We start from the raw sequence: 12,816 nt of genomic DNA, 5'->3' as shown, positions 1-12,816 counted from the left end.
AATACAAATGTATGGATTTATAGTACTGCGATATGCTCATGGATTAAAATATCTCTACAGAGACTGGGGGTTTGAATCCTCCACGGTGCCTCTGTTCTTGGCCAGGCTCTCCAGGCTGTGTTCGCGGCCGGGTGGGTAACCGGATGGAGAGGGAAAGCCTTCTCACACATGGCGGGAGAGGGGGATAACGACAAAAATCTGTAACCAAATGTGTATATTATTTTATAACCTATTTTAAACCCCAGGCCGAAGCAGAGAAACTCTACAGCATGGCAGCGTTCACAGCCCACTAGCGTGTCTTACAGCAGCCCCATTTACATCCCCTATACAAAAGCACAGTATTCTTGCCTTGCGCTTCACCGTATATGTTTTACGGGTACTGAAATGCCAAGAAGAATTGAACACGGAGCTGGCCAGTAAAGACATAACACCATGCATCACCAAGGCCCTCAGAACGTATACATCATCACTCATGGTGAAGACTCACTATGGAAGTGCTGTTTGACAGTAATGGAGAAAACGTGAGAACTTGTGCTGATGTGTCTAAAGTTCATGTCGGGACCGGGCTGGGTCTGCAGAAACAGATCTGCTCTGATCCACTGCAGCCCATCAGTTAACCTGAGGGTCCTCCCATCCAAACACAGATGAACACAGACCCTCGTAATGGACTCATGTACGCCATGCGCACACACGCACGCAAGCACGTGCGCATGTGTGTCTGCACACAAATGCAAGCTCACACACCCGTACACATGTGGGTGTAGCATGCACACAAACACACACACACACACACACCATTGTGCACATAATGCACAACGAGACAGACATGACACACACACACACACACACACACACACACACACACACACACAAACACAGACCTCTGAAGGATTAACCCCCTTGCATCTCTGTGGAACACACAAACAGTGGGAGCCAGTTGTGACTCCACACAATCAGAGAGCCCACCCATCCATCCACCCACCCACCCATCCATCCACCCACCCACCCACCCATCCACCCATCCACCCATCCACCCACCCAGCAGATACTGGTGGAGGAGTGCAGGGCCTTGTAAGGCGGGCTCCACTTGTTATTTCAAAGTGATATTGGAGAGCGGGACCATAAAGACCTGCTGTTATTAGATGTCATCTACCTTGAATCTGCTGTTTGGCCCCACGAGGGTGTCTGCTATGTGTCTCCCGTGGCTTCTGCTATTATAAATCTCTGTTCGCATTACATTTCCTCAGACGCTCCTCTCCTCCTCCGTGTCTTTCTTGCATTGCTTCATTTTGTGAACATTTTGACTGGCCTTTGTCCAGACCGTGTAGAATTCCCGGCAAAATGCAATCCTGTGACCATTTAGAGATGCGGTCTGGCTCGGCGGAGAACAATACAGGAAGAATCACACGTTTTAGGCATCCAGAACTGCCCCCCGAAAGGGCAAGTGTAACGTTATAGCCTGCGATACACCCTTTCCTGTGGGAGCAGATAATGGCTGTAGTATCCAGTGTGCTCCAATAAAATACAAGTAGCATTTATACAAAAATAAGGTCTCTATCACATCTAAAACAATAGGGGAGCGCTCGCCATGCACTGGAGATGACATTTAAGCAGCCACGTCAGACAGAGCTGTCTATCGCCATGCCTTTGTGGCAACAGGAACGGGTGGGTTTGGGGGTTTTCAGATAATACACTAAATAACTAGTGTGGACAAAATGCACAGGTATACGCCCTGACACCCATACAGCTACATTTTTACACTTTAAACGTTAAATAAACACCAGATTGTGCTGCGCAACAGTAAACATAATGGCCGCACTTTCAGCTGTGGAAAAATACGTAGACATTGACAGTGTGTGTGTGTGTGTGTGTGTGTGTGTGTGTGTGTGTGTGTGTGTGTGTGTGTGTGTGTGTGTGTGTGTGTGTCTTAGCTGGCATGACAAAGAGCAAAGCTGTTCTGTTTCGGCTGTTATAGGCAGTTTGTCTGTGTGGAGGACGAGGTGCCATGTGAGCCCTGAGGGACACCACAGTGTAACAGGGCTTTGGATGAGATGGACTCACTAATGGAGACTGAGAAATATCTGTCGGTTAAATAGGATGAAAACCAGTTTAAGGCTGTGCCTGAGATACCCACATATTTCTCGAGGTGGTTGAGAAGTGTTACATGATCGATGGTGTCAAATGCTGCTGTTAAATCAAGGAGTACTAGGACGGAGCAGTTCCCAGAGTCTGTGGCTAGGAGGAGATCATTGTCGACCTTCAAGAGAGTTGTCTCCGTTCTATGGAGGGCACAGAAACCATATTGGAACTTTTCAAATAGGCTGTTCTCGCTTAAATAGTCTATGAGCTTGGTGAAGACAACCTTTTCCAGAACCTTAGACAGAAATGGTAATTTTGATATTGGTCTGAAATTGCTCAGTACAGTACAATGTTTTTTTTTTTAAGGAGGGGCGAGACTAGTGCAGCTTTGAAAGAGGGGGGAACAGATCCAGAGGACAAGGAGCTGTTAATGATGGATAGGATATGGGGACCAACGGTGGGAAAGATTTCCTTAAGAATTGAAGTAGGGACAATATCTAGGGGGCAGGAGGAGGATTTCATATGGACGATGGTTTTGTGGAGGTTTGCAAGGGATATCTGGCCGAGAGAGCAGAGGGCAACGGGGGTGACAGGGCGGGGTGAAATAAAGAACTAACGTGCGTGCGCGCGTGCACGTGTGACTGTAACTGTCCTCTGTGTGCTAAGATACTTAAAACATGGATTGACCTTTGACTTGCATTTGAAGCAGCGGGGTAGTATTTGATGGGAGGGTAAACGATGGCAGGGGGTTCAGCTGCTAGACAATTATCCCCATCTTTGCCTGTGATCTACAGTCAGCAGTGCCAGCTCCAGCCTTGGTATTGTTTGGAATGTGAGAAGGCTGGCCTGAGTCCCAGACTAGACAAACTCCACTCTGGACAGGGTTAAGACATGCAGCCTCCAGAGCAGCGTGTGTGTGTGTGTGTGTGTGTGTGTTCGTATTAAAGTTTGCGACTTTGCGTGCATACAGTACATGTACAGCATACAGTATAGGCCTACAGTATGCGTATCAGACTTTATATCTTATATGAAAGAATGTGTGTGTGTGTGTGTGTGTGTGTGTGTGTGTGTGTGTGTGTGTGTGTGTGTGTGTGTGTGGAGGTTGAACAAGCACCACTAGATCAGAGTTAAACCACCAAACCAGGACCACAACCACGTCCCGCCCTGGAGCATGAACCACCCACAGGACAGAAAGGGCTCTCTCTCCATCCTGTACCACTAAAGGGCTCTCTCTCTCCATCCTGTACCACTAAAGGGCTCTCTCTCCATCCTGTACCACTAAAGGGCTCTCTCTCCATCCTGTACCACTAAAGGGCTCTCTCTCCATCCTGTACCACTAAAGGGCTCTCTCTCCATCCTGTACCACTAAAGGGCTCTCTCTCCATCCTGTACCACTAAAGGGCTCTCTCTCCATCCTGTACCACTAAAGGGCTCTCTCTCCATCCTGTACCACTAAAGGGCTCTCTCTCCATCCTGTACCACTAAAGGGCTCTCTCTCTCCATCCTGTACCACTAAAGGGCTCTCTCTCTCCATCCTGTACCACTAAAGGGCTCTCTCTCTCCATCCTGTACCACTAAAGAAAAACCCCATAAAACGTGTGGCTTTGACACTCCAGGTTAATCCATCAGCAGAGATGAACGGCAGAGAGAACCAGCTCTCTCCCCTCAACTCTAACCCGCACCGACAGAAGAAATGCTAAATAAATAACTGAGGTCATTCCTGGACGAGACATCAAGGCTTATAGCACAACTGGCTCGCATCCCAACGGCGGCGCAGAGAACAAAACAAGAGAAACAGAACGGACTATTAGTCATTTAAAATCCAGCCCACGCTGTACACGGGTCAAACTGTTTTATCTGTCACCCAATATCTCTCTAGCTCTTTCCATATCTTCCTTTTTTTCACCTTTAGTCACTTCCTCTCTCATCTGTTTTCTCGCTATATGCGGGCTGATTTCACGGCTCATTATTTATCATCTTACGGTTCGCCGATTCAAAGTGAATCTCTCATCCCTGCTGATTGTGATGGGGGGTTGTTTTGCTTTTCATCCCTAGGAAGAGGAAGATGAAATAACTCATTTTGTAACCTCAATAGCGAGCTCTCCAGCCCTGACTGGACAAAGGCCTGCACCGCTTACAATGCATCTGTCAGAGTTTGGTGGGTGGGAATACTGGCGGCATACAACACGTACTGTTGCCAGTATTTGGGGCTTCCTATTAATAGAAGATTCAGATGGCATTTGTGGGTACTTGGAGAGGATTCAGATGGCATTTGTGGGTATTTGGAGAGGATTCAGATGGCATTTGTGGGTGGACAAAAACAACAATCTTTTGCATTCAGTAAATGTGTTACATGTTACGCCTTTCATGTCTCAGATGTTGTCAGGATGGGACCTGTGACATGCTGATCCAGGGACAGTGCCTGACCCCTAGCCCACACTGCTGCCATCAACTGAACAAGAAAATCTGAAATAACGAAGATGACATCAAAAGCTTAACATAGTGTTTCCCTCTTTCTCCCCCACTCCACACCAAAAACAGAAAAAGAACGCATGTATGTTTTCTCTGTGATAGCTGTTCCTGGAAGGAAAACAGCTGTAAAAGTTTTAGCGGCACGTTTCATATACAAGGCAAACTCTGTAGCCATCGAGGTGGAATCCTTTTCTGGAGAGTGGTGACACATTTTAATTTATCCTTCAACAAATATCATGCTTTGGTCTCCGTGACCTCGATTAAACCCTGATGCTATACAGAACTCTGAAGTTTGGAGCAATATGAGTAACAGCAGATACGAAACACTAATGTTTATCGACTGTTCCGCTTATCGACAACGATTATAAAACCAAAATACAAGGAAGATAAGGCCGGCTTCTATGGCCGAAAATAATTTCAAACTTGGACCATGATTAGTTGCAGTAGACTGCGATAACACCATTACTGGCTCGCTAACTGTGCAACCTCTTTGACTGTATTGTCTAGTATTTCACAATGCCTGAGCACTTGCAGTACTATCTCATATTTGGGTCATAATCACTCACCCATAGTACAGAGAGGCAGTGCCAGAGATATAGCCCCGAACCCCTTTTGGCAACACTACAAGCTGTAACTTACAGTACAGTTGAGTACACACACACACACACGCGCACACACACACACACACACACACACACACACACACACACACACACACACACACACACACACACACACACACACACACACACACACACACACACACACACACACACACACACACACACACACACACACACACACACACACACACACACACACACACACACACACACACACACACACACACACACACACACACACACACACACACACACACACACACACACACACACACACACACACACACACACACACACACACACACACACACACACACACACACACAGCCCTAATGACTTCCACTTGCCTGCCCAGAACAATATTATTTATGCTCATTCCATTTAAAGGCAATGGTCTTGCTTTAGCTTATACTGTACACAAGGACATATTTGAATGCCACTGTGGCCTAAAATACCCAAACATCAATTCCGACAGTGTATAATATGGTAAAGAAGTCGGCTTCACCTGAGTGACATACTGCAGAACACCATCATTTATAACGGCCACGGTAACCGGATGAAGAAAAATTAGAACCATTCCAGAAGTGAATATACTCGGGGGCACAACAAAACACCAATCTATCACAGGACATTCTCAATTTATTCCACAGATACAATTGTGTGTCCCAAGATGCAAGCAAGTGAAATTGTTTTCGGGTGAGATGTTATATAAGACTTGCACACCTAGCCAAATACACTTTTTTTTGGTATAATAATAATAATTAAAGCTAAATAGATCATGTTCAAAATGCAGTACACAGCAGCCACTCAGTAATGGGACTTGCAAGCGAGAACAAAATTGCCAGAAATTTACTTTGTCATTCATTGAATCTCATCACACAGTACCTTGTATTGCTAAGTGCACCTTTCTGCCCAATATCAAGGCTTCCAGAGTGTAGAGAGCTAACGACCGCACTGAAATATGACTTCTGGCAGAGAAAAAAAGTTAATAACAAAGTGAACTGCCATATCGACTGTGACAAAAATACTAAATGCCCCCTTTCCTGAAAATCAAGAACATTGACAAACAACGGGCTCTTTTTCACGTCCATGTGGAAATGCTATGGCATTGCTCAAGCTGTAATGCATTTCCTTATTCCCTCGACAGAAAACTCTGTTTCCCTTTCGCAAAAGGTGCAAATGTGAGGCACACACAAAAGAGGATTTTCTGCAAACTGTTACTACAGTATAAGCAGCCTTCGGCTATAGATATATATAGCTCTGTCTGATATATATATATATATATATATCCATGGTTTCACTTGTACAAATTATGGGGGTCAGGATTTTTTTTGTTATTCAGCTGAGCGTCCCCTAGCTTCTCTGCATCATCATGATTGTTGGTTTTAGGCTTGTGTTATCAGTTAAAATAAACTCTGATAGAGGAAGTCTCGCCTGAAATAGCTTGGTCTCTCCTTGGCTCCTATAAGCATGCTGTGTGGCCCTCTAATATCACTCAGCACAGACTGCAGTAAATATATGCTCCGTCGCATTTGATATTTGATAATTTATTGAGACGATTATTAAAGGCGGTCTCTCGCTACAATTGGAAGCATAGCGTCGGAATCATCGATACCTGGATTTGGCAAATATTCAATGTAACAGCAAGTGGTTCCTTCCTGGCTGTGTAAAACATCCCATAAGGCCGTGCAGTGAGGCTGACAACTCTTACATCCGGTTATTTTAATTAAATTTATTTCATTTGAACTTACTTAGCCTCATGCTTCCTCTTCTTCCAAATATAAAAAAACTAATAAAAACAAAAGCTCTGAAAATGTTGTCCATAAATTCATTCATGAATCTGTTGACGCAAGAGACTCGATTGGTGCCAGGTGCGTGAGAGGCCTGCATGATTACACCAGAGCCACAATCTGTGTCAGATTTTACGTCACATGATGCGACTTTTCTAAGCCGTCCCAATTCATGTCACCTTTTGGACAAAACATTTACCTAACAAGGAATGTTCCTAAATTGGTACAATTTAGTGAGTCAACTTTCCTTGCAAATGAGACACAGCCTCATTCACAATGTATCACCGTTGTGCAATGAAGCACACACATGGCTCACTGACAGTGAGCAAGGACATGGGGGATGGAAGGACGGAGAGTGGAGTTCATTGGGTAAAGCCCTGTGTGTTTGTTTTGATCAGTACGGTCATGTTAAGTTAGAGGCAGAACAATGAGAATTTCACAGGGATAAGACAGCGCCGATAACTTCTTTCACTTCTCTCCTCCTGCTCAACAGCCGTTTGGCACGAGCCTTCGTTCTCAAGAAACACTGTTCTCAGCCACTCTCTACTGTCTCCACCACAAGGGAAATATGAAGATCTATTACTTTTACTCTTGTGTGCAGAAACACTATTTGGCTTGGAGACTTGGACTTGTCTGCCAAAGTCCGCATTGTCCTTGAAATATTGAAGACGTACGGTACTGTAGAGGGGTGTATGTAGCAGCATACAGTAGATGTAGAGTACATATATGCTTCAGAGTCACAAGCCATGTGTTCAATCATACACGCAAATCCTTTTCTTTAATTATCCCACAGAACATCTTGCCAACAAACTTCTCACGACACTTTAACAAGGGCCTGCTTGCTTCCCTCCCGCAACTAAATTCTCCCTGAGATCAGAGGCGATCTTCTTCGTCCAAGGCTCCACTGCATTGCAGGCCGGGCTGTGGAAGTAATCCTTGGACAAACAGAAGCCACCTTTGACTGAACAGGAATGTTATCAGGGACCATATACTCTTCCCTGGACCGAGGAAGGAAAGATTGCAGACTGCTTTACCAACAGCTGTTTGCTGGGACTTTCTCTCCCTAACTCTTCCCCCTCTCTCTACCCCCCACAGTGGTCTGAGCGGCCAGGCATGGGGGTGGGAGGTATCTGGTATGGTATCCTTTTGTGCGTTTCTTTCATCAGGGCTGGCTGGAGCAACATTAAGGCCAGCTTTCCCCCTTAGACAAGCAGTCAAGGCTTACGACGTGATTAAGACAGATAGACCGGCCAAGACACTTAATCTTCTGTCCAATGAAAAATGTTAACTGCATCCTGATGTTCTCTCCACACTCTGTAATTAGGCTGAATTATCACTGTGTGTTTAAGACTGCACTATGAAATGCCTTTACCTTATTCCCTTCTGGTGCTGATGCGTTATCCACTTGTTATAAAGGCTATGGTGTACAGGCTACAGTTATCTAATTTTGCTGGAAGGCACCAAAGATGCACCGACGAGGAAAACTCAAAATTGTTCAGTAATCGTTGTGAAACTTAAGGCTTGGATCACAATGTGATTCAGTTTTATCAAGCAAATGAAAAAGGCCTGTGGTCCCGTGAAGGATGCCAAAGTGTCAGCGAAGAGGCATGATGATATTAATGGCGATGGCAGGCTCTTTCGCATGCTCCCATTTTTACGTCGGAGGGGAGGTTATTCTAGCCGTCTCATTAGTCAAAACCGTCAGTCCACCGTCGCTGCCGTTCTGTTTTCATAGTATCACTTGGACTATCACAGATGGATGAGGTTCACTGAGTAAAGATAAAAAACGGTGTTATTTCACCCTTGGCCTTGGTTGACACGTGGACCACTATTGGGAGCTGTACAGACACAGGACTTTCCAAACTGTCCAATCAAACCAAATTCCTCTGAACTGTGTGCTGTGCAATATTGCCATCACTTAAAATATCACTGTAGAAAAGTTCTTAGTAAATAGATCAAAAATTGAGCCAGTGTATTGTAGGTATGAACAATTTCCACAGTGCCATATATTGAAGTCTACTAATTTACTTTATACTGTGCTATGCATACAGTATAGGTGATTCCTCACGAGTGCAAAACTTATGTCACCTCGCAAACTTTGAAAAAATCCTTCAGCAGGAATGTTTTAGATAAACTCAATGATGTCCATTGATAAGATGATAGAACACAGATACTGTCCCGGAAATTCCTCCGCTGCAATATTTCATTTTGCATTCATACAAAATTCCGTTTAACTATGTGAGACTCTGAACTTTAGTTAAGAGACGTAACAGACGTTAACATCCCTTACGTATTACTCTGCCTGGCTATAATTATAAACTCAATCAACCGTTGGTGGAAATATACTGTGACCAATGGCTGGCTAATTGATGAGGAATGTCAATTTCCTCCAAACATGAGGAGTGAAAAGTTTACACTTGCCCCGCAGATGAAAAACGCTCACAAGACGTAGTAGCAGTATAGCCCCAAACAGTTTTGAGAAGGGCACTAATGAGCAGCAGAACTCAGCCTGCTAACGGTTATTGACTATGTTCAGGTCAATTAATCCCACAATTCCACAGTAATCCATCAAATCCATCAGACATCATGCGGGCATTTATTTGTGTCGTCTGAAGGCAACCTTTTCTTTCCCCCCCCCAGAGAAAAATAAACCATTATGTTTAAGCAATTAATCATAGATTGGAGACCCCTAATCTCATTTGAGAGAGACAATATTGTGGAACGCACGGACCAGGAGAAGCTGGTTATGGGGTATGGTGAAGTTTGAGGTTTGTTTATTTGATTCATGTATTCATTTCAGAGAGATAGTCTCCGCTCATTTCGGAGACGCAGAGTCTCAAAGCTTAGAAAAGCAATTCTGCTGCCAAGCTGTATCTGTGATGACCTCACAATTTCTTAAGTCATTAACGTCACGTCACAGTAGAGCCACGGTTTAGTATAGTCAACACCTTGGTGGCTCCACAAACACAACTAATAACAGAAATAAACTGCCCTATAATGGAGCAGTTATTTGAAACAAATTGCTTTTAAAACATAAAAAGGACATAGGATAGAATTATGTAGAGCTGGTTTTGGATATATACAATGTGTAAACAAGTCATGTCATTCTCTGTCTGTGGTTTGAGCCACTCTATATTCTCCAGCTATATTCACAAGTCTTTTGACATGAGTAAATAAAGGGAGCATTTTCTCTCTCTTTCTTTTTCCCCTCCTCTCTCTGTGTGTCTCTGGGGGCTCTCTCTGACTTCCTGCCATTAAAGAGACAGCCCGCTGGAGAAAAGGGGGTGACTGACATATAACTACCACTGCTCTGACCGACGCTCTGTGGAACTCCACTGGACATCTGTGGAATTTAACTTTGGATTTGAACCGACACTGAACCGAATGGCTACACAGAGAACTGGAAAAAAAGAAAGAAAGTATTTATATTATGTCCAATGCAAGAAATTGAGCCAGAAGTCAAGAGAGACCATGTCCAATGTCCCTATAGAGAGACAAGCAACTCAGAATGCTGAGGAGCTAGCTGCACACACTGCTCAGTATAGTCTGTATATACAGTTACATAACAACACAGCATTGATAACATAAATTGTATATGGTTGTCTTGGTAATTCAGGCCACTGGATTATCAAAAGTGGATTTCTTGGCTATGTTCCGTTGATGTGTCCTCATCAATGTGACTCACTGCATCTTATCCATGGAATATCATAGCCCTTTAAAGCCTGATCACATCTTAGGCCTTTAAAAAAGGCTTTGTAGAAACACATCAATCACCGAAAAAAGGACACAGCAAACCCTGTGTCCGGTAATTGGGTGTGAGAATGTCATCCAGATAAAGCCAAGATCTATCCAGTGAAACCACAAACAAACGGCAACACTCAACCAGACCACACACCCTCAGAAAAGCAGATGCTGTATCTCAATAAACGCACTTCAACCGTAGCACATCAAGGGACTGACCCTCTCACGTGCACACAAAAATGTGTCTGCATAAAACTTAAACTATGCTATATGTTGTTATTTTTCCATAGCAAAATCATGATGAACCAAAACACAACATATTTTTGTTAAGAGATAATTGTTATTCATTCATTCATTCATTCAAGTCTGGAGAAATGGATATACAATACAACTGAGCATCTGAACAATACTGAAAGTTAATACCAAAGTTTACAAACTCTTGCCTGCATTCCCTTAATCCTTATATAATAAAATTACTAACCACCAAGACAGATTTTTACAGGAATAAGACCACCGACAAGCTTGCGCTATATTTTCCGTCGGGACACACACCTGCACGCAGAAGAATGAATCAGGCATGAGGTGGCCATTGGGGGAACGACCCCACCTTACCTTTTGCAGCCATTGAGTGTAGTTCTCCATGATGTGCTCCAGCTGCTGGATGCGCTGGCTGGGGAAGTCTGTCTGTTCCAGTGGCGGGGCGTCCCTCTGGAGAGCGTTGGCGTTATGCTGGGTAGTGCCACTGCCGCCGGCTTTCGAATCCCGACAGTTCCCTCCTCCGTTCCCCTCTCCCTCAGGTAGGATAAATGTGTATGTACACTGGCCGTGCTGGATCTTATGGTACTGTCTTTTACTATTATTGCTCCCAGCATTACTACTACCACTACTACTACTACTACTACCACTACTACTACTACCACTACTACTACTACTACTACCACTACTACCACCACTACCACTACTACTACCACCACTGCTGCTACTGCTGCTGCTGGCGCCTCCCGTACTGCCACCTGTGCCGCCCTGTCCCGTGCTGCCGGCGTTCTCCGTCGCTCTCCTCTGCTCTCCGACTCCACAGCTCACTATCACCAGAAGGGCTGCCAGCGAGAGCAAGTGGCAGGCCAGCTTGTGCCACAACATCATACCAGACCTGCGGCTGAGAGATGAGCCGAGAGATGTGGAAGTTCTCGTCAGTGTCTTCTGACTGCCGTCTAGTAGTCTTTTGCTGGTGGTTACTGGTTGGGGATGAGAAATCGGTGAGGAACACCGTCCATGCTTATGCAGGACCTCCAGAGGGGAAAAGGTCTGCCGAGCATAGTCACTGGTTTCACTTTAATTCCCCAGATCTGTCACACAAACACACACACAAACAAAGGCAGGCATATGTGGTTCTGAGTAGTCTGTCCACTCCAGAAGTCCTTCAGAAGTCCATCCTGGCAGTGAAAGTTGAGCACACACACACACCCACCCCCCCCCCACACACACACACACACACACACACACACACACACGTGGTATGACAGCTCGCTCCTAACAGAAGGTCTCGGTCATCTCCGCAGTAGACATCATATCACATCCAGACACAGACTGTGTTTGTATTCGCCTTGTCAGTCTATTTGATTAAATATCAGCGCCTGGTGTGTGGGTTGTGTCGTCAGACCTCCCCTGGTCTCTCTCTCTCTGCCTTGACTTTCTCCTCTCTGCTCTGTGACTGAGCGCTTGGAGAGAGTGAGAGACGCGCTGTGAGTGAGGAACAGCTCCAAGCTTCCAGCACACTCTTGAGCCTGCCCCTCACTATGCCTATGTGGAGGAATGTGCATGTGTGACTGTGTGTGTGTGTGTGTGTGTGCGTGTGACTGTGTGTGTGTGTGTGTGTGTGTGTGTGTGTGTGTGTGTGTGTGTGTGTGTGTGTGTGTGTGACTGTGTGTGTGTGTGTGTGTGTGTGTGTGTGTGTGTGTGTGTGTGTGTGAGCATGTGCATGCGTGAGTGTGTACGATGTGTGTCTTAAGGACGAGTTTGTGTGTGTTTCTGCATGTTCGTATGTGTGCGTGTGCCGCTGTGTGTGTGTGTGTGTGTGTAAGCCAGGCAGAGAGGGTCCCCGGCACACAGAG

General features: G+C 45.1%; 1 protein-coding gene across 1 annotated transcript in view; it reads right to left on the bottom strand.

Annotated features, from left to right (window-relative positions):
- angpt1 (angiopoietin 1) overlaps nucleotides 1-12,405 on the bottom strand; it is a 66,382-nt gene extending 53,977 nt beyond the window's left edge. The window contains exon 1 of the mRNA XM_080787487.1: nucleotides 11,318-12,405. Within this exon, the coding sequence (XP_080643613.1) occupies nucleotides 11,318-11,848 (531 nt within the window). The 5' untranslated portion in view covers nucleotides 11,849-12,405. The remainder of the gene's footprint in view (nucleotides 1-11,317) is intronic.
- Nucleotides 12,406-12,816: the final 411 nt, after the last annotated feature.

Source organism: Protomyctophum bolini, assembly GCF_963924005.1.
Source record: "Protomyctophum bolini genome assembly, chromosome: 17".
NCBI classification, from domain to species: Eukaryota; Metazoa; Chordata; class Actinopteri; order Myctophiformes; family Myctophidae; genus Protomyctophum; species Protomyctophum bolini.
Note: the sequence above shows the minus strand (reverse complement) of the source record. Positions and strands in the feature narration are given on the sequence as shown.